The following is a 19,896-nucleotide window of genomic DNA, read 5'->3' on the forward strand; positions in this document are numbered from 1 at the left end:
CTGTGGTGACGTCACAGCCACTTAATGGTGAATGATAGTTGTTGTTGAGTCAGGCACACGACTCACTTGGTAAATCAGACAATCTGTGGGGGTTTTTACTCAGACATTTAGTCAGCCACTTGTTTGTTTGCTTACTCATCCACAAACTCGCTTATCCACACATTCATTGACTCGCCCAATCATCAATGAATGTATTCGGCCACTCTTCTCACTGATGATGATGATGATGACGACGACAGTAATAATGATGATAATGATACCATCCCACAGCAATCGTGCGGGGCCTCAAGAGGAAAGGCATCGTGAAACCGACTCCCATCCAGATCCAGGGCCTCCCCACTGTGTGAGTGCCTCCCTCGGAAAGAAGCACGAGCCGGATCCATGCTATGACATTACCAGAGAGAAGTGATGCTGCTTCTTGACTTAAAGAAGGATGGTGACAATGATAGTGGTGATGATGATGATGCATCATCTATCCGGCCATTAAATACAAAGATCCCCCATATAGCCTTAACAGACTGTTGGAGCATGTGCTGATTGGGTGTAGCACCTATGAGGGCCGATACGGCACACGAGTTGGGTGGGTGGCCAGCAACACACCCGACCGCCTTTGTCTCCCCAGTGGCGATATTAACACATCGCACCAGGAACTAATTTGAGGCTGAATATACCTTGGGGAGGCCAAAGAACCAATTCAGATAATTGTCACTGGTGATCACACACACCCCCGTCTTAATGACTCGCCCACCCTTTGTCTATTGCCAGCCTCTCTGGGAGGGATATGATCGGAATTGCCTTCACGGGTTCAGGCAAAACACTTGTGTTTACGCTGCCCATCATCATGTTCTGCGCCGAGCAAGAGAAGAGGCTGCCCTTCCTGAAAAACGAGGGGCCCTATGGGCTCATCATCTGCCCATCCGTGAGTGAAGGCGCTGAGACTCTGACACTTGCTCTGATGCGAGCACTGGAACTTGCACTGACATGAGCACTGAAACTGGCACTTGCACTGACACTAGCAAAGACAAAGATCCCCCGTATAGCCTCAACAGACTGTTGGGATAAGTGCTATTAGCAAGCACCTATGAAGGCCGGCACGGCACGCCAGGGGGTGGGTGGCCGCGCAATTCCCAGGTGCCTTTGTCTTCTGAATGACGATGTTTACATATCGCACTGGGTACTCATTTGAAGCTGAATCGACCTCGGGGAGGCCCAGTACCGGTTCAGATAATCGCCACTGTTGTTTGCCGTGAGCGGGAATCGAACTTGGGTCGTCCGGTTCGTAGCACAGCATTCTAACCACTGTGCCACCGTCCCCCATAGACCCAATGCACAGCAAAGATACAAAATAAAGACCCCCCCGTATAGCCTTAACAGATTGTGGGAGCAAGTGCTGTTAGCGAGCACCTTTGAAGGAATGGCACACGAGAGGGTGGGTGGCCAGCATCACGCCCGGTCGCCTTTGTCTCCCTAGTAGCGATGTTTACACCGCACCAGGTACTAATTTGAGGCTGAGTCGACCTAGGGGAGGCCCAGGACTGGTTCAATAATCGTCACTAAATAATCGTCGCCGTGATCGGGAATTGAACTTGGGCCGTCGGATTCTTAGTGCAGTGCGCTAACTGCTACACTTCCGCGACTGCACATACACACAACCACATACACAATCACAGCCCACACGCTTGATTTCTCTTTGTTAGTCCTCCTCCTCCCCCCCATAATCTCCCTCCTCCTCACCCCTCTTTTTCCCCACCCTCAGCGTGAGCTCGCTCGACAGACGCACTCAATCCTGGTACACTACTCGCAGTGCCTGCAGGACGACGGCTTCCCAGCCCTGCGCTCTGCCCTCTGCATAGGCGGCACGTCCGTCAAGGAGCAGCTGGAGGAGATCCACCGGTCGGTGCCTACTGCTCAGTCACCCACCCTTTTGCTCGCTGGCTCGCACTAGCCTACCTACCGATCTGCTCGCTCAATCGATTGTTCTTCCGCTCGCCGTAACCCCTGCCTACACGATCGCCGTGTCGCCCACTCAACAGCCTCTTAGCTTAAACAATCACTCATGCTTGCTTGACCGTACAGGTATCCCTTTATTTCCGAACGTTCAGTTTACGATATTTCGCGTGAATGTAATTGACAGTTTCTGGACACTTTTCGATGAACAAAATCGAATTTTCGCGTTAACTAAATTTCGCGTGACATGAGATCAAACAAGAGCTACCCAGGAGGTTGCATCATCCATCTGCGTTAGTGTCATAGTATCCCTACAGTGGAACAGTGATGACTCCACATCACCTTTCCAGTCATTCCAACATGCTGGTCTTTTGGTCAATAATTATTTTAGTTTTATATTCATTATTTTTCAATCGTTTTAATATTTATGTTATGATTTTTTTGGGATTGTGAATAGTGATATAGGTGTATATTTTTAGGTTAGGAGTAGAGTGGGAATTACTTTCCAAACACATCCCAAATTTTTGGTATTAAATCCATGGGAAAAGATATTCCGATTTAAGACATTTCATTCTTATTATGTTTTTTTTAATGCTTCCCTTTCATAAATCGAGGGATACCTGTATTGTATTGAGTGGTCCCTATGTGTCGTTTGTATTGTGCTGTATTGCATTGTATTGAGTGGTCCCTATGTCTCCTTTGTATTGCGCCCTATTATATACTCTATTTTCAACCTGTCACTCATAACTTTGACCAATTGCCCACTCAGCTGATCGCTTGTTTAACTGCCAGCTCACCAGTTTGCTCGCTTGTTCACTTACTCATTCAACCACTCACTAACCCCTTCACTCTCTCGCCCATTCAGTCACTCAACCTACTACATTGCTCACTCACTCACTAGTTTGTTCACTCGCTTACCCTCTTGCTCACCTGCCTACTCAACAAAAAAACAGATAGCCAATATAGCCTCAGCAGACTCTTGGTGCAAGTGCTGTTAGCGACCACCTATGAAGGCCAACATGGCACACGAGAGTGTGGGTGTATACATTGTCCTTTTTTTTGGTGTGGTTTTCATATAAGCCCTCCTGGGTTTTCAAACTCACCTGCACACCTTTTTACCTTGTTTTTTATTTTCACTGTTTGTCTTTCACTTGTCTTTTTTGTGCGAATAATAAAATAAAATCAGCACCATGTCCGGCCGCCTTTGTCTCCCTAGTGGCAATGTTTACACATTGCATCATGTAATCATTTGAGTCTGAGTTGACTAAGGGGAGGTCCAGGACCGGTTCAGATAATCATCACTGGTGTTGGTGGTCGTCAGCAGGAATCAAACTTGGGCCACGGGGTTCGTAGCATATTGCGCTAACCGCTACACGACTGCTCCCCTACTCGAGAATCCATTTACTCACCTGCACACACAACTTCTCACTCGCTCACCTATTTAATCACACAGAAACTCACTCGTCCAGCAGTTGTTGCAATCTGTTATGATTGTTGTTGACTGGCTGTTGGTGACTGGTGGTTGTGCAGGGGGGTGCACATGATGGTGGCCACCCCTGGCCGCCTCATGGATCTCCTGCAGAAGCGCATGCTGGGCCTTGATGTGTGCCGCTATCTGGCGCTGGACGAGGCTGACCGCATGATTGACATGGGCTTTGAGGAGGACATCCGAACCATCTTCTCTTACTTTAGGGTGCGTTTACCCAGTCGTCCACATGCACACACTTTCATTAGTCTGCCTATTCAGTTAACAACAACAACCACCATTCGCCACTAAGTGGCGGTGATGTCACCATGGTGCTTGTGCCAGAATATGTACACTTTAAAGCAACGTGAAGTGCCGAAGGCTTGCTGGCAGGAGGTCAGGGAACAGATCTTGGTGTCATGGGTTTACTTAATTGAGATTAGTGGCAGATGCACCACCTGTACCCCCAACTGTGGCAGCTTGCTGTGTTTTAGCTACCTCGTTGTTGTAAGCATCACTCTTCTGCCCTCCGCTGTTGTTGGAGTACGACTACCTCCAATTGCCCAGTAGCGTCCTTCACGAGCCTCCTCCACAGAGGCCGATCTTGACCCTGCTGGTACTAGTCATCGGCAAGTCCACTCAGCTCCATATCTTCTCGTATCACATCAGTTCATATCTTTGCTAGCCCATGCCGTGGCCGTTTAGCCCCTTGTATACGGTAGCTGGGCATGAAGGCTATATGACCCAGCCAATGCGGCCTTGCTTGCCAGATGAGCTCACCGATGGGACCGTGTCCAGATCTTTCAAGGATTTATGAGCTCCTTACACAATCCAGTCTAATGAAACCCAGGATGGATCGTAGGTAGGCCAGCCTGAATACTTCTAACCTGTTCACTTAACCACGAGCCCACATTTACACACATTCATTTGTTTTTAGATGTATTGTGTTGTGATAGATTGTGAACAGTTCTGTGGGCCCACCATCCGCAGGACGAAGGGTGAGGGGTGGGTGTGATGCCAGTATGGCAGGGAGAGGAATGGTCTCGGACAGACTGTATCAGTGCCGTTTTTGTGTGCTATCCAGTCCCTCTTTCCGAAGTGAGAGCTGTGTCCATATTCGTGGTGTTAAAGTCGTTCACTGTGGGTGTTGGACTCTACCAAGGGTGTGTCTTGTCTCTACTCCTGTTTGTGATTTTCGTGGATAGGATATCAAGGCGCAGCCGAGTTATGGGGGGAGTATCCGGTACGGGGCATGGAGGTGGCGTCGCTGCTTTTTGCAGATGATGTAGTCCTCTTTGCCTAGTCAGTCTGTGATCTCCAGTGTGCACTTGAACGGTTTGATGCCGAGTGTGAAGCGGCTGGGATGAGGATCAGCACCTCCAATACTGAGATCAACAGCTGCCCTTAGTGGAGGAGTTTAAACACCTCGGGGTCTCTTTCGCGAGTGCTGGTAAGTGGGAGCGGGAGATCGGCCGGCGGATCGGTGCGGCGTCCGGAGTGATGCGGGCGCTGTACTGTTCTGTGGTAGTGAAGCGGGAGCTGAGTTCTCAAACAGAGTTCTCGGTTTACAGGTCGATTTACGTTCCCACCCTCACCTATGGTCATGAGTTTTGGGTAATGACCGAAAGGATGAGATCCCGGGTACAAGGGGCCGAAATGAGGTTTCACCGCAGGGTTGCTGGGCTCACTCTCCGTGATCGGATGAGGAGCTCGGTAATCTTGGAGAATCTCGGAGTCGAGCCGCTGCTCCTCCGAATCGAGAGGAGCCATTTGAGGTGGTTTAGGCACCTGGTAAGGATGCCCCACGGTAGACTCCCCCTGGAACTCTACTGGGCACGTCCCACTGGGCAAAGACCCCAGGGCCGTCCCAGGACACGCTGGCGGGACTATGTTACTCGGCTGGCCTGGGAACGCCTGGGAATTCCCCAGGAAGAGCTAGAGGCTGTCACCAGGGAAAGGGAGATCTGGACCGCCGTCCTCAATATACTGCCGCCGTGACCCTCACCAGGACGAGTGGATTGAGAAACGAACGAACACATATTGTGAGCAATTGTGCTTTGTTGTTTTGGTGTTTTTTTGTTTCATTTATTTTGTTTACCCAGGTGATAACTCAAGAGACCAGGATGAGTCTCATTTGTAACAGTGACCTGGGGCATTAATCTCAGTAGGGAGCGATGATTGAAAAATCTAATCCTAATTGAGTCATTGGCAGGTAATTATTGTATTTGTCGAATGTGAACCCTGACATAGTTTGTATCGTGCTGTGTTGTATTGAGTGGTCTTTGTGTGTTGTTTGTATCGTGCTATATTGTATTGAGTGGACCCTGTGTTGTTAGTATTGTGCCGTATTGTATTGTTGTTTGTATTGTGCCGTATTGAGTGGTTCCTTTGTGTCCCTGTGATTTACTGCCGACAGGGCCAGAGGCAGACCCTCCTTTTCAGCGCTACGATGCCCAAGAAGATCCAGAACTTTGCACGCAGTGCACTCGTGTTGCCAGTCACCATCAATGTCGGGCGTGCGGGCGCGGCCAGCTTAGACGTCATCCAGGTGAGGATGAGTACGTAGGTGAGTATAGGTGTGAGTGAGTGTAGGGGTATTAGGGTGTGAGTGCAGGTGTATTGGATATGGGTGTAAATGTATTTGGGTGTAGGATATTGTGTAAGAGTGTATGTGTGTGTGTGTAGGCGTTTTCGACCAAGATCTCCCTTATAACCTGAACAGATTGTTGGGACAAGTACTGTTAGCGTGCACCTATAAAGGCTGGCACGGCAAACCAGGGGGTTAGTGGCCAGCACCACGCCCGGCCGCCTTTCTTTCCCCAGTGGCGATGTTTACATACAGCACCAGGTACTCACTAAAAGCTTAGTCGACCTAGGGGAAGCCCAGGACCGGTTTAGATAATCGTCAGTAGTGTTCGCCATGAGTGGATATCGAACTTGGGTTGCCGGGTTCATAGCGCAGTACGCTAGTGTGTGTGTTTGTGTGGTTTCAGAGGCGCAGAGGTTAGCGCAGTGCACTATGAACCCGGTGACCCGAGTTCGATTCCTGCTCATGGCCAACACCAGTGCCTGCCTGCATAGGTGCTCACTAATCGCACTTTCTCCTAGTCTGTTAAGGCTTTATAGGGGCTCTTTGTCTTTGTGTGTAGGTGGTGTGTGTACACAGCATTGTTATAATTTCGCATTTGTTTCACCGTTTTAGCATGCGTTAGTTCGCATGGATGGATACCTTCCTTGCATTAGAAGGATGCCCTTGTGTAGGAATATGTGGTATAGGAATATGTGGTCTGTGTGATTGCCATGTTTTTCTCCACTCTTGCGCTGACGTGCATTCTCTCGCCTCTCTCCGTACCCACACAGGAGGTGGAATACGTGAAGGAGGAGGCCAAAATGGTCTATCTACTTGAGTGTCTACAAAAATCTTCACCCCCAGTACGCACATTGCAACACATTCAGCTCGCGCAGAGACGTAACATAGACCCACATCCTTGACACAAACCCTCAGCCTCAATTTGAAAAAACACCCTCAACACGAACCCACACCCTTAACACAAACCCCCACCTTCAACACAGACCCATAGCCTCCACATGAACCCACACCCGTAACACAAACCCACAGCTTCAACACGAACCCGTGCCTCAACACAGACCCACAGCCTCAAGACAGACCCACAGCCTCAAGACAGACCCACAGCCTCAAGACAGACCCTCAGCCTCAACACTGACCCACAGCCTCAACACAGACCCACAGCCTCAACACAGACCCACAGCCTCAACACAGACCCTCAGCCTCAACACAGACCCATAGCCTCAACACAGACCCACAGCCTCAACACAGACCCACAGCCTCAACACAGACCCACAGCCTCAACACAGACCCACAGCCTCAACACAGACCAACAGCCTCAACACAGACCCACAGCATCAATACCCACCCACAGCCTCAATAGAGACCTACAAACTCTACACTAACCCAAAGGCTCAAAACTAACCCACAGGTTCAACACTAACCCACACATTCAAGACAGACCCACAGAAACACTTAGCCCATAGCAAATGAAGACAAGATGACTTTGACCGGGTATATGTAAAGCAGTGTATCGGTGTAAGCAGACTCCGACTGCTTATTGCACAATCGCACATCTCCCGATTGCCCTTGGCAGGTGCTGATTTTTGCTGAAAAGAAGGCGGACGTTGATGCTATCCACGAGTACCTTCTGCTCAAGGGTGTGGAGGCAGTCGCCATTCATGGAGGCAAAGGTACCGACCACCGCCTGACCGCTGATGAGACACTGAATGTTGAAGTCGATCCAGAGTTTTTTTCTGTTCAACTCAATGTTGCTGAAATGATCTACTCCCCAGAATCGGAATCAGAATCTTAAAATAAACTATTTTTTTTTTAATTTGTCAGGTGAAGCCCACTGACCTACTAGCTCTTTTTCAGATGCAATATGGCCACAAATGATAGCTCATCCAAGTTGTTTATCATGTGGAAATTTATAATAGTAGTAGCCAAATAATCTAAAACGCATGTTTCTAAATGTGGAGGAATAAACTGTAGTACCCGAAGAAAAATCCACGCGGCCCCAGGGAGAGAGAACATGCATACCAGGTGAAATATAACATCTCGACAGAGTTTGCTTGCGTTTAGCTATTATTGCTGATATGATGCACTCCTGCAGAATGGGAAACTCTATCCTGGAGGAATCTGACGAGCTATGAAGCTCTTTTTTACAGATGTCCCTTAGGGGCAGGTCAGAAATTTACAACAACCAGAAGGCCATGTGATTGATGATGTGTAAAATACTCTTATTTTTTTACATGTAGTTGACAGACATGTGAAGGAGGCATATTTAATCTACTTACTTATTTTGTTACTTATATACTTCACAACGAGGCTGGTGATTGTACTGTGGAAGAGCTAATTGGAGAACAGTGTTAGAATATTCATGATGCACATCCATACAGCCCAGTTTATTCGCACTCATTTTAATGCATGAGTGAGTGTGAAAAGCCCAGTGCCTTCACAGTTATCCATTCCATACGATGTATAGTCCATTTGTCATCGCACTGCTGGGTCAGCGCTTCCACACGCTGTATGGGCCGTGAGGGTTATTTGATTATACTTCACCACCCTGATTTGTGCTGCTATCCATCACATCGCCCACACTGCACGTCGCAACCCTCTGCTTCTTCCCTCGTACTGCCCACTTTTGGAATTCTCTCCTCCCATTGTCTGTTTGCCCACCAATTCGGGAAATGTGTTCACTTTTATCCTTTCCAACTTTGATGGTGCTGTTTCTTGCTGGGTGCTTGACGTTTTGGACCTTTGGACCCATGCTGAGCGGCTGGGGTGCCACGGTGGCAAGATGTTATCTCTCGCCTGGTATGCAGGAGGCCGTGGGCTCGATCTTGACCCTGATGCCTGTATATTTGGAGTTTGCATGTTCTCTCTGTAGTCGCGTCAACTTTCTCTGGGTACTCTGGTTTTTCCATCCACATTTACTACATGGTAAACTTTTAAAAAACATTTTATTTCAGAAGCGACCTGGCCACAAATACTAGCACTTCATGTGCACTTTGGTGTTAGACAACGCTGCTAATTAAACTAACTCCGCGCAGCTCTTCTGTCATGACCAAGCACAGAGGCTATGCTCAACCTTTGTTAACGATAAGAAAGACTTTAAAGGTATAGGGAGAAACTTCATCAGAGGTGATGTCTCTGTGACGACGTTGCATTAGCATCAACAACACAGTTGCTGTGCCCCAGATACGACAACAGGATTTCACCTTTGGCCAAATTGTGCTTTGTATAGTTGTAATAGTTTCGCAGTTAAGATAAAAAACTAAACCATTTTTTTTACCGGGTAAACCCCACCGAGCTATTAGTTCTTTTTCAAAAGCCACCTGGCCACAAATGATAGCTCAGCAAAGTGGATTATCATGTGGAAATTTAAAGCAGTCAAATACTCTAAACGCTTGTTTGTAAATGTGGTGGGAAAAACTGGAAGACCCGGAGAAAAATCTACGCGATCATGGGAAGAACATGCAGACTCCAAATATACAGGCGTCAGGGTTGGGACCGAATTCACGACCTCCTGGTGGTGCTGATGAGGCAGGCAGAGCAGACCTGTGATGCTTTAGCACCCTTCATGGTGGAACAGAATGGGAAAAAAGCTATGGCCTTTATTGTGACAGCCGCTTTAACCTCCCATTGGCCGTCCCCTCTCCCCATGCAGACCAAGAGGAGCGGACCAAGGCGATGGAATCGTTTCGCGAGGGCAAGAAGGACGTCCTCGTGGCCACAGATGTGGCCTCCAAGGGTCTGGACTTCCCCAACATCCAGCACGTCATCAACTACGACATGCCGGAGGAGATCGAGAACTACGGTAGGTAGAGCGGGAGCACCTGTTCATCTTTCACCTGTGGTGAATGGCGGAGAGATCGAGTTGAGCGGTGCGGTTTGGTGCAGTGACGTGTGACCCAGCGATATAAAAATCGGAATGAGGGGGTGCCGAGGTGGCGAGATGTTATCTCCCTCGCCGGGTATGCAAGAAATTATGGTTTTGATCTCGACCATGGCGACACCTATATATTTGGAGATTGCATGTTCTCCCTGTGGTAATGTGGATTTTTCTCTGGGATGTCTGATTTTTCCTTCCACACTTAGAACTTGGTCAACTATTATTAACTCTTTTTATTTAACAGGTAAAGCCCAATGAGCTATTAGCTCTCTTTCGGAAATGACCTGGTCACAAATTTTTGCTCAACGAAGTGGCTTATTTGGGAATTTATAGCAACCAAATAATCTAAATGAATGATTCTAAATGTGGAGGAAAAAACTGGAGTACCCGGATAAAATTATATGCGACCATGGGGGGAGCATGGAATGGTTGTGGAAGGCGAGGCAGATAACATCTTGCCACCATGGCATACCCTACATTTAGATTATTTTACTATTTTACATTTCAACTTGATGGGCCACTTTGTTGAGCTATCGTTTGTGGCCAGGTCACTTGTGAAAAAGAGCTAAATGCTCAGTGGGCTTTTCCTGGTAAATATATACTTTGAAATTTAGACTGGAGGAGGAATACGATTAGTTATGATGGAAGTACTTTTTCACAGATGTCTTGGAGTGGCACGGGGTCAGCAAGTTACAACAACACACAAAAGTGTATTAGCATCTTATTGCAGCGATTTGCAGTTTTAATTCAGTAGGCTATCCTGGTTTTTACGTGGGTTTATTTTGAATAAAATATGACGTACCGTCTGCTTCAAATAGTCAGCTTTAATCTTGACATTGGGTGGAATGGTTGTGGAAGGGAATGAGAGAGACACTTGGAGAGAGACATGGCAAAAGAGACAGGAAGAGAAAGACATGGCTAGAGAATGAGATGGGGGTGGGGGAAGGGGGTCAGGTAGAGACATGGGGAGAGAGAGATGCACACAAGGAAGAGAGACATGGGAAGAGAGATATGCAACGAGAGAGAGAAGGAGAAATACCAAATTCATGGTTCCAGCAACACGACGGGTTCTCAATGTTGCAATTTGCTTCAGGAATCGATATTTTTCGTTTTGTTTCCACCAAGCAAATGTTTTTTATATTTTGGTTGTCTCTCACTCCGTGAGCCCGAATGACGAGCGTTTCATTCCCCACCAGTTAAGGTCGTGAACCGATTCAGAGGTGTTGCATGATCTTCCACCTCGAAATCGAAATTCCCTCCTCATATTGTCTCTTTGTCCAAGCTCTCAATAACCTTGCTGACCATTTCGAGAAATTTGTTAACGTTTATCCTTTGCAACTTTGATGGTGCTGTTTTTTGCTGTCCGCTTGACGTTTTGGACCTTTGGACCCATGCTGAGCAACTGGGGCTCCGTGGTGGTATACAGGAGGCGGTGGGTTTGATCTCAACCCTGACGCCTGTATTTTATGGGTCTTTCGGTAAAGCCACGTAGATAGAAAAATTATAAAAAAATATCACTACGTTTCGATCGCAACACAAGCAATTGTCTTCACTCGTCTTCACCTGAAGACGATTGCTTGTGTTGTGATCGAAAAGTCGTGATATTTTTATAATTTTTCTATATACGTGGTTTTACCGAAAGATCCATAGAATATGTATTCCTGCAGTCACGAAAGCTTTAAGTCTGATGCCTGTATATTTGAAGTTTTCATGTTATCCCCATGGTCGCGTGGATTTTTCTCAGGGTCATCCTTTTTTCCCTTCACATTTAGAATCATGCATTTAAAGTATTTGGTTGCTACTATGAATTTCTATGCGATAAGCCACTTTTTGTTGAGCTCCTGAAAAATAGTTAATAGCTCAGTGGGCTTTATCTGGTAAAATGAAATTGTCGTCATAGATGAGGCTGTTTTGCGTGTTTCTGTGCCTTGTTGCTTTATTCAGTTCACCGAATCGGCCGTACGGGGCGATCTGGCAAAACGGGTATCGCCACCACCTTCATTAACAAGTCCTGCGGTAAGTGTTTCTCTGTATTTTGTGTGTCTCTTCGTGTGTCTCTTTATGTGTCTTGTCGTGGGTGTGTGGGTCTGTGGGCACACGTGCGTGGGTGTGAATTTGTATGCACAGTCAGTCAACCCATGACACCTGGGTCTGTCCCGTGACCTGTCAGCGAGCCTTCATGTGACCTCAGTGCACGTGACCTGACGCAGGCGCCGTGTTGACGTCACCGCCACTTCATGGCGAATGACAGCTGTTGTTTTCGTTCTGTGTGTGTATGTCCGTGTGTGAACACTGGCTATGGGCAATATCAATTAAAACTGGTATCGGAACCTTTGCTGGCCTTCCCCCCGTTGTGGAATGTAAACATCAGCTTTGAGGAGAATGAGTTAGCCCTTCTTATGCTGGCTACATCCCCAAACCCCTTGTGTAATGTCATGGCCTTAATATGTGCTTGCTCATGGAAATGTCCAATCAGAACTCTCCAAGTGAGCAGTGTGATGTCACATGATGTCACATGATGTCCCAGGTCCTGGAAGATGACATCACAGAACTACTTGTGAAGTCATTAATTTTCCTCTTATTTGCATGAGGCACACAGCCTGTATATGCCCTGCACAAAGTGCTTGAGGTTTGTAATTCCCATACCTGGATCAGAATCAGGATCAGAATCTTTATTTGGACTCGAGGAATCCGATGAGCTAAACAACTTTTTTTCCACAAATGCCCATTAAGGGTAGGTCAGCAAGTTCCAACAACAAACAATGCAGAAAGCAAAACGAGTGCAAAATAGAGAAAAAGGTAAGCAAGCCACTAAATGATAATATATAAATGTCAGATTTTTGTTTAACACTAAATGCAAGCTTGGGCAAGGCAGCAAAACAACAAACACCATCCCAGACGACACCAAGACAACACACAGTCCCTGAATAAAATGGCACGTTAAAATTGTACTCGCTATGCACAATTAAGTGGCAACACAATTTAATATGATGTGTTTTTTTCGTTGGATGGCTAAAACCCAGATGCAAACTTGGGTCATTAAATGTCCAGAGCATTTGGAAATGTCTCGAGCAATAAACACATCAGTGTTACCTTTTTAACTGAGAAACGAAGGGAGCTGCCATGGTGGTGTAATGGCACTGGTTAACATGATTGGCTACGTACGGTGTGAAAGATGTTGAACATGCATTTGTGGGGCTCCATGTCGCCTCAACCGGGAGCGCCTGGGTCACCCAGCCGCGAGTCCCGGTGCCCTGTGCTCCGTCCGCCACTTCGTCCTTGTGGGACAATGTCGACCCCACGCTCCCCTCGTCCGACTCTCGTGTGGGGCGGCGCGCTCGTTTTGTGCACAATGCGCGGGTAACGGGGCATCCTGGCGCTACACTCGCTACGGGAGGACACTGTTCTTCCGTCGTTCTTGGCGTGGTTCATCGAGTTAATTCCCCGATGATGCAACCACACACTGACACAGATTTACCCAATATGCAGTGCGAAATGTGCGACCATTAGCACCAACGCTCGACCATTAGCACCAACGCTCGGCATGGAGGAGCGGCAGATAACACTAGTGCTCAGCGCGGGACGCGCGACCACCAGCATAAAGGCTCGATATGAACGCGCGGCAGACAACGCTAATGCTCAGCGCAGGATGCGCCACAAACGCATAGGCTCTCTCCCACGCCACTGCGCACACCACCCCGGGGCCATATCGCGTGTGCCAATGTGTGAACTCTGGGCGTTATGCTGCACCGCCCCCTCCCGACTATTCTCGCACACACACACTCAATGTACGACTGGAGACACCATGCCGTCTACACTCTTTATTTTGAGCGCGAATCCTTGAATGTAAGCCGTCTAGTTGGTACGACCGAGAGTGTATTGCGAGAAAAGCCTTCTCTAACACTGCCAATCCTGCTAGTCGACCAAGCGTCCTCCGTCGTACCTCGTAGCTGCAGTTGCTGGTTTCGCACAGACGCTGTGAGCGGCGAAGAGAGGGGGGCTGACTGAGATGTCCACCGCGAAGATTTAGAAGACAAGATGGCCCCCTCGTTCCCAGTTCTCACCTTTATTTCCAACTGCACAGTACCTGGGTCACGTGATACCGCGCGGCCAATTGTGCGCCTACCTATAGCCACATCCGGGGCCTTTCCTCTCACACAGACCGCGGTTGCCTTTGATCTCCCCTGACCCATTGTCTGATTTCCAGCACTTTTCACTCTGGCCCACCCTGATGCTATTCTCAGGAATGTATAACTCATCACAGCTGACCCGGTAATCGTTTTGCGCCCATACACTATTAAGCCAATTCAGAGGCGGTGCAATGTAGACTGCCCTGTTGGGTTGATCCAAACTCCTGGCGCCGGGAAACTATTGTACATTCCTCGGAGGAATCCTCGTAGTAATACCCGACTGTTCGACCAGGCGATCCCAATCGAGAGACTATGTGTGTGTGAGTGTATTCAAGCATCGGGGAGGGGGGGGGGCTGGGGTGGGGGGTGTGTGGGGGGCCAGGTTGCGATTCGATTGTGGGGGGGGGGACGGGGGGCCCGGCACCGGCGGTGTGGCTTCGATGCTGTGACATTACACATGCGCATATGTTCAAGTCTCTCCAGGGGCACCAATTGAAACAATGGTGTAAGATTATTAAATCAGCCCAACTGCCCAGCAATCTACCCATCAGTATAAATCGGTCCACTATAGTTGATCAGTGGGTCACGTGTGGTGAGGTAAAGTGTGGGTACACCCACCACTTCCAATATGTCTGGTCAGCATGGAAGAGTAGATCAAATACCATCTGGATGTAGATCAAATGGGGCGCCGTGGTGGTGATATGTTATCTCCCTCGTCTGATATGGAGGAGGGCGTGGGTTCGATCCTGACCCTGATACCTGTACATTTGGAGTTTGTATTTACTCCCTTTGGTTGTGTGGATTTTTCTCCGGATCCTCCGGTTTTTCCCCTCCACATTTGAAATGAACATGCATTCAGAGTTGCTATACATTTCCACACACCCCACTGAAGGATCGTGGTGGTGGGCTTTGTTCCATTGACCCTCAGAGCTATGTTGCCTGGAATCTTGTTCTCCTGGTAGGGTCTCCCTTGGGAAACAGGTCTGGGGGGAGGTTTTAGAGAAATAACAATCCAAAAAAAGGCCCCGCATGAAAGGTAAAAAAATACCAAAATTAGAGAACTTCGCCCAGACGAGGGATACCGGGACACACACCTGGAGTCAGGCCTGGTGGTGGTGTTCGACCTGCAAGCGCCTGGTGGCTGGGTGACCCATGTAATCCGGTCAGGCCCAGCCCGAAATGGCTATGTGGCACCGTCCTGTGGGCCCACCATCCGCCGGATTAAGGGTGAAGGGCGGGTGCGTTGCCAGTCTGGCAGGGAGAGGGATGGTGTCAAATAGACTGGACCTTGGCGATGGACACTCGCTATTGGGATGTGGAATGTCACGTCACTGGGGGGGAAGAAGCCAGAGCTGGTGGAGGAGGTGGAAAGGTAGCGACTAGATAGTCGGTCACACCTCCACACACAACATTGGCACTGGAACCAAACTTCTCTTTATTCGACGCGTGTGCGGCGATGGCGCAGCCAATGATCAAGGGTCGAATTCGATCTGTGTGTGATTGGCATCACGCCGCTGAAGGTATGCCTTCAGGGAAGTCGTGTACTGTATACGCAACTGCGCACAATTCTGTGAGTCACTTATAACTGCTTTGCCGTTACTTATTGCCAATTATGAACTCAGACTATTGTCATATCTTATAGAGTCCCTGGTACATAATAATATGCTACACAGTGGCAGTAGGGGTTGCAAAATGCCGATTTATTACTAATAAACCCCAATGATCCGATCGAAATTAGGGATTTCGATCAGAGCCATGGGCGGGGCACGTGCCACCCCACCCTCCCCACTGGCTCTGCCAGTGCTCAGAAGCCACCGGCTGGGTGCTGTTCAGGTGGAGTTTGTCCCAGTGGATGAGAGGATCGCTTCAATGAAACTTCGGGTCTTGGAAAGGAAAACTCCAAGCTTTTGCACCAAACAACAGTTTAAAGTATTCGGCCTTCTCGGAGACGGTGGCTGCAGTGCTCGACAGAGTGTCACCTACCGTCTCCATCGTCTTACTGGGTGAATTCAATGCTCACGCGGGAAATTATGAAAATACCTGGAGAGGAGTGATTGGGCGGAATGGCCCCCCTGATCTGAACCCGAAGGGTGAGATGTTATTGGAATTCTGCACGAGCCACAGAATGCCAATAACAAACACCATGTTCGAACACAAGGATGCTCATAAGTGTACTGGGTACCAGAGCACCTTGGGCCGAATGTCAATGATTGACTTTATAGTCGTATCATCGGACCTAAGGCCATATGTTTTGGACAGAGAGGGGCAGAGCTGTCAACTCACCACTTGGTAGTAAGTTGGATTTGACCCTTGGGGCACCGACCAGATAGATGTGAAAGGCCCAAACAAATAGTACGGGTTTTCTGGGTACTTATGGCGGAAGACCCAGTGCAGAACAATTTCAACTTTCACCTCCGGGAAAACTTCTCCTGAACTCCCAGGGAGGTCGTGGACATTAATTCCAAGTGGACGATGTTCAGGACCTCGATTTGGGATGCAGCTGCGGAAAGCTGTGGCCTGAAGGCAGTTGGTGCCTGTCATGGCAGCAACTCTAGGACACCAGTGGTGAGGGAAGCTGTCAAGTTGATGAGGCTTTCCGAGCTTTGCTTGGAAAAAGGTCTCCGACTCGATTGAGAGGTACCGGCTTGCCAAGCGGGCGGCTGTAGCAGTCACAGAAGCGAAAGCCCGGGCGTGACAAGAGTTTGTAGAGGCCATGGAAAGGGACTCCAGGGCAGCCTAAAGGATATTCTGGCAAACCATCCGACGCCTTAGGAGAGGGGTCGACGGGACGTGGCCCAGGCTGTATTCAGGAAGGGTGGCATAAAATTGACCTCAACTTAGGAGATAGTTGAGTGGTGGACAGAACACTTCAAGGAGCTCCTCAAAAATCTAGAGATGTTTAGTAGAGGCTCCTTGGCCAGCATGTGGTGACTTGGGTCTTGTTGTTTGGATGTTGATACTTGCGTTCATTGGTAATGTTCTGCTGGAAACGGTTACTGGTCTGAGAACGGTTACCAGTTAATTGGTGATTAACAAGACAATCAAACCCGGAGTGTGGGCTGTGACAGCCTCTTAATCCCCATTTCTCTGTTGCCATTTTGCTTGACCTTAACCTCCAAATAAAAATATCCTTTGTTTAGACTTAAACTGTTGGGTAAACTGCTGTTAGCGAGCACCTATGGCACAGGAGGGGGTGGGCCAACACCACACCCGACCACCTTTGTTTCCCCAGTGGCAATGTTTACACACTGCACCAGGTGCTCATTTCAGGCTGAGTCGACCTGGGGGAGGCCCGGAACCAGTTCAGATAATCGTCACTGTTGTTGATGGCTGTGAGCAGGAATCGAAACTTGGGTCATGGCCGGGTTCATAGCGCAGCGCGAACCGCTGCCCCACCGCTTCCCACTAACCGGGCATTCCACATACACGTCAACCTCCACACGTATGTCCACAGACGAGTCGGTGCTCATGGATCTCAAGGCTCTGCTCATGGAGGCCAAGCAGAAGGTGCCGCCTGTGCTGCAGCTGCTGCAGACGGGCGACGAGTCGATGCTGGACATTGGAGGTGAGCGTCATAGGGATAAACGAAAGAATAGGGGGGCACCGCGGTGGCAAGATGTTATCTCCTACGTCTGGTATGAAGGAGGTCGTGGTTTGATCACAACCCTAACGATACTTGTATATTTAGAGTTTACGTCTTCTCTTTCTCCCCGTGGTTGCGTGGATTTTTCTCCGGGTCTTCCGGTTTTTCCCTGCACATTTAGAATGGACGTGTTTAGATTACCTGGCTGCTACTATAATTTTCCACATGATAAGCCACTTCAATGAGCAATAATTTGTGCCGAGATCGCTAATTCAAAAAAGTGCTAATAACTCAGTGCGCTTTAACTGGTAAATAAAATAGTTTTAATTTTACAAAGCTTTACCCTTTCTGGCAATAATACAGGAGGTTTTAACATGTTCAAACACCAAATCGACACCTTTTACATCAAGTCTGCATTAACCACACATCATGCTTGTGGTAAACCATGCAAACAAATATGCTTTATTTGTCTTTTAAACTCATTGGCCAAGACCAGTGTTTGACCAGAGAACCCCAAAAGGCAAACAGCACAAAGGCAATGCAAAAAATGAATACTCATAATAAAGGTTTTTGGGTTAGATTGCGTTATTTATTAATGTGTCGCAACCCTCCACCACCCGACACGACCAATCAGTAAAAAATGTGTCACGTTGACAAAAGACAAATAGTTCACTACTTTAGCCCACTGGTGTGTTGAGTGAATCCACAACATTTCCAATTTTTGAGTACAACGTTTCGCTGGTAATTACATCCAGCATCATCTGTGTTTGTGCGGTGTTTGTGTGCGGTGTGGTGTGTGTGTACCCGTGTGTGTGTGTGCGTGTCCGTGTGTGTGTGCGTGCCCGTGTGTGTGTGCGCGTGCCCGTGTGTGTGTGCGCGTGCCCGTGTGTGTGTGCGCGAGCCCGTGTGTGTGCGCGCGTGCCCGTGTGTGTGCGCATGTGCCCGTGTGTGTGCGTGTGTGGGCGTGCTCGTGTGTATCCTCATGTGCGTGCATCCATATGTGAGCAGGCGAGCGTGGCTGCACATTCTGTGGCGGTTTGGGTCACCGTATCACGGAGTGCCCGAAACTGGAGGCCCTGCAGACTAAGCAAGTCAGCAACATTGGCCGCAAGGATTACCTTGCGCATGGCTCCACTGACTACTGAGTGGCCCACTGGCTTCCACTGCCATTGGGCGGATGGGTGGAGGGAAGGGTGAAGGAGGACAGTGGATGGGTTTCTCTCGGTGTTGTCATTGTGGGAATTTCGGCCCTGGGGAGGTCTGAGTGCTTACGGAGGAGGTGGAGTAAAGGACACTTCAAGGAACATTTCAATCCAGATTTAAAGTGACTGGTGTTTTGTAAAGATGCACAAATGCTTTGTGTCCCAGAGTTGTATGTTTAATGTTTAAAGATCTGTGAAATATAAGAATGGGTAGTAATGGCTACGTTGCTTCCAGGCACGACTGCTATAGTGTCCTCTACTAAAGGCACAGCTTCTGTCGATTCTGCTCACATCGACAGCCTCAACACAAACGCATAGCCTCCAAATAATAATAGCCTCAACACTGACCCACGGACCCAACACAGATGCACAGCTTCAATACTTACAACCTGTACATTGACCACAGTATCAACACTGACCCACAGTCTCAACACAGACGCATAGCCACAATACTAACCCGAAACCTCGGTTCAGAACAACAGCCGCAATTCAGATGCACAGCCTCAATATAGACAGTCTCAACACAGACCCAGAGCCTCAACAGATATATAGCCTCAACATAGACCCCTCAGCCTGAACACGGACATCCACATACATCCGTTTTACAATAATAAACAATAAAAATTTTATTTTTAAATAAACGTTGTGAGTATATCTATTTGTCTTGTTTCATACAAATTTGGGGGGGGGGGGGTGAGGGTGGGTGGGGAGGTGTGAGATCTGAAGGCGTTCAGATTCTGGGGTCTGGAGAGGTCTGACGTCCTGGGGGGTCTGGGGTGGGTCCACAGGAGGGTTCCGGGTGGTGAAAATGGCTGAAGAATTACACTGCATACACAACACACGTTACAGTAACACCTTACTGATAAAATATTTTTCTCGAAATATCTCCAGAACCCTACATTCTACATACTCGAGTCATGTACCATTCTACTCGTCTGCTATAGGGAACATTTTATATACTGTACCATGTTGCCTTTTGAGGCATCTGACTTGCAAACCTTGAAAGTCTCAATTCCATTGCAGGGAGTCTCAAAACCATACTCAGGAGTCCTAATTCCAAATCAGGAGTAAATTCCACATCCTGGATTCCGAATTCCTATGCCAT

At 48.3% G+C, this 19,896-nt stretch overlaps 1 protein-coding gene across 1 annotated transcript in view; it reads left to right on the top strand.

Annotated features, from left to right (window-relative positions):
- Window positions 1–19,445, top strand: part of DDX41 (DEAD-box helicase 41) — a 32,113-nt gene extending 12,668 nt beyond the window's left edge. Inside the window, exons 7-17 of the mRNA XM_032968567.2 lie at window positions 271–343; window positions 766–919; window positions 1,757–1,893; window positions 3,478–3,640; window positions 5,829–5,960; window positions 6,773–6,844; window positions 7,576–7,672; window positions 9,652–9,801; window positions 11,821–11,892; window positions 17,461–17,571; window positions 18,598–19,445. Coding sequence (XP_032824458.1) covers window positions 271–343; window positions 766–919; window positions 1,757–1,893; window positions 3,478–3,640; window positions 5,829–5,960; window positions 6,773–6,844; window positions 7,576–7,672; window positions 9,652–9,801; window positions 11,821–11,892; window positions 17,461–17,571; window positions 18,598–18,734 — 1,298 coding nt within the window. The 3' untranslated portion in view covers window positions 18,735–19,445. The remainder of the gene's footprint in view (window positions 1–270; window positions 344–765; window positions 920–1,756; window positions 1,894–3,477; window positions 3,641–5,828; window positions 5,961–6,772; window positions 6,845–7,575; window positions 7,673–9,651; window positions 9,802–11,820; window positions 11,893–17,460; window positions 17,572–18,597) is intronic.
- Window positions 19,446–19,896: the final 451 nt, after the last annotated feature.

The sequence above is a fragment of the Petromyzon marinus genome, chromosome 40 (genome assembly GCF_048934315.1).
Source record: "Petromyzon marinus isolate PM22_M1 ecotype Great Lakes invasive population chromosome 40, UKy_Petmar_22M1.pri1.0, whole genome shotgun sequence".
Taxonomy (NCBI): Eukaryota; Metazoa; Chordata; class Hyperoartia; order Petromyzontiformes; family Petromyzontidae; genus Petromyzon; species Petromyzon marinus.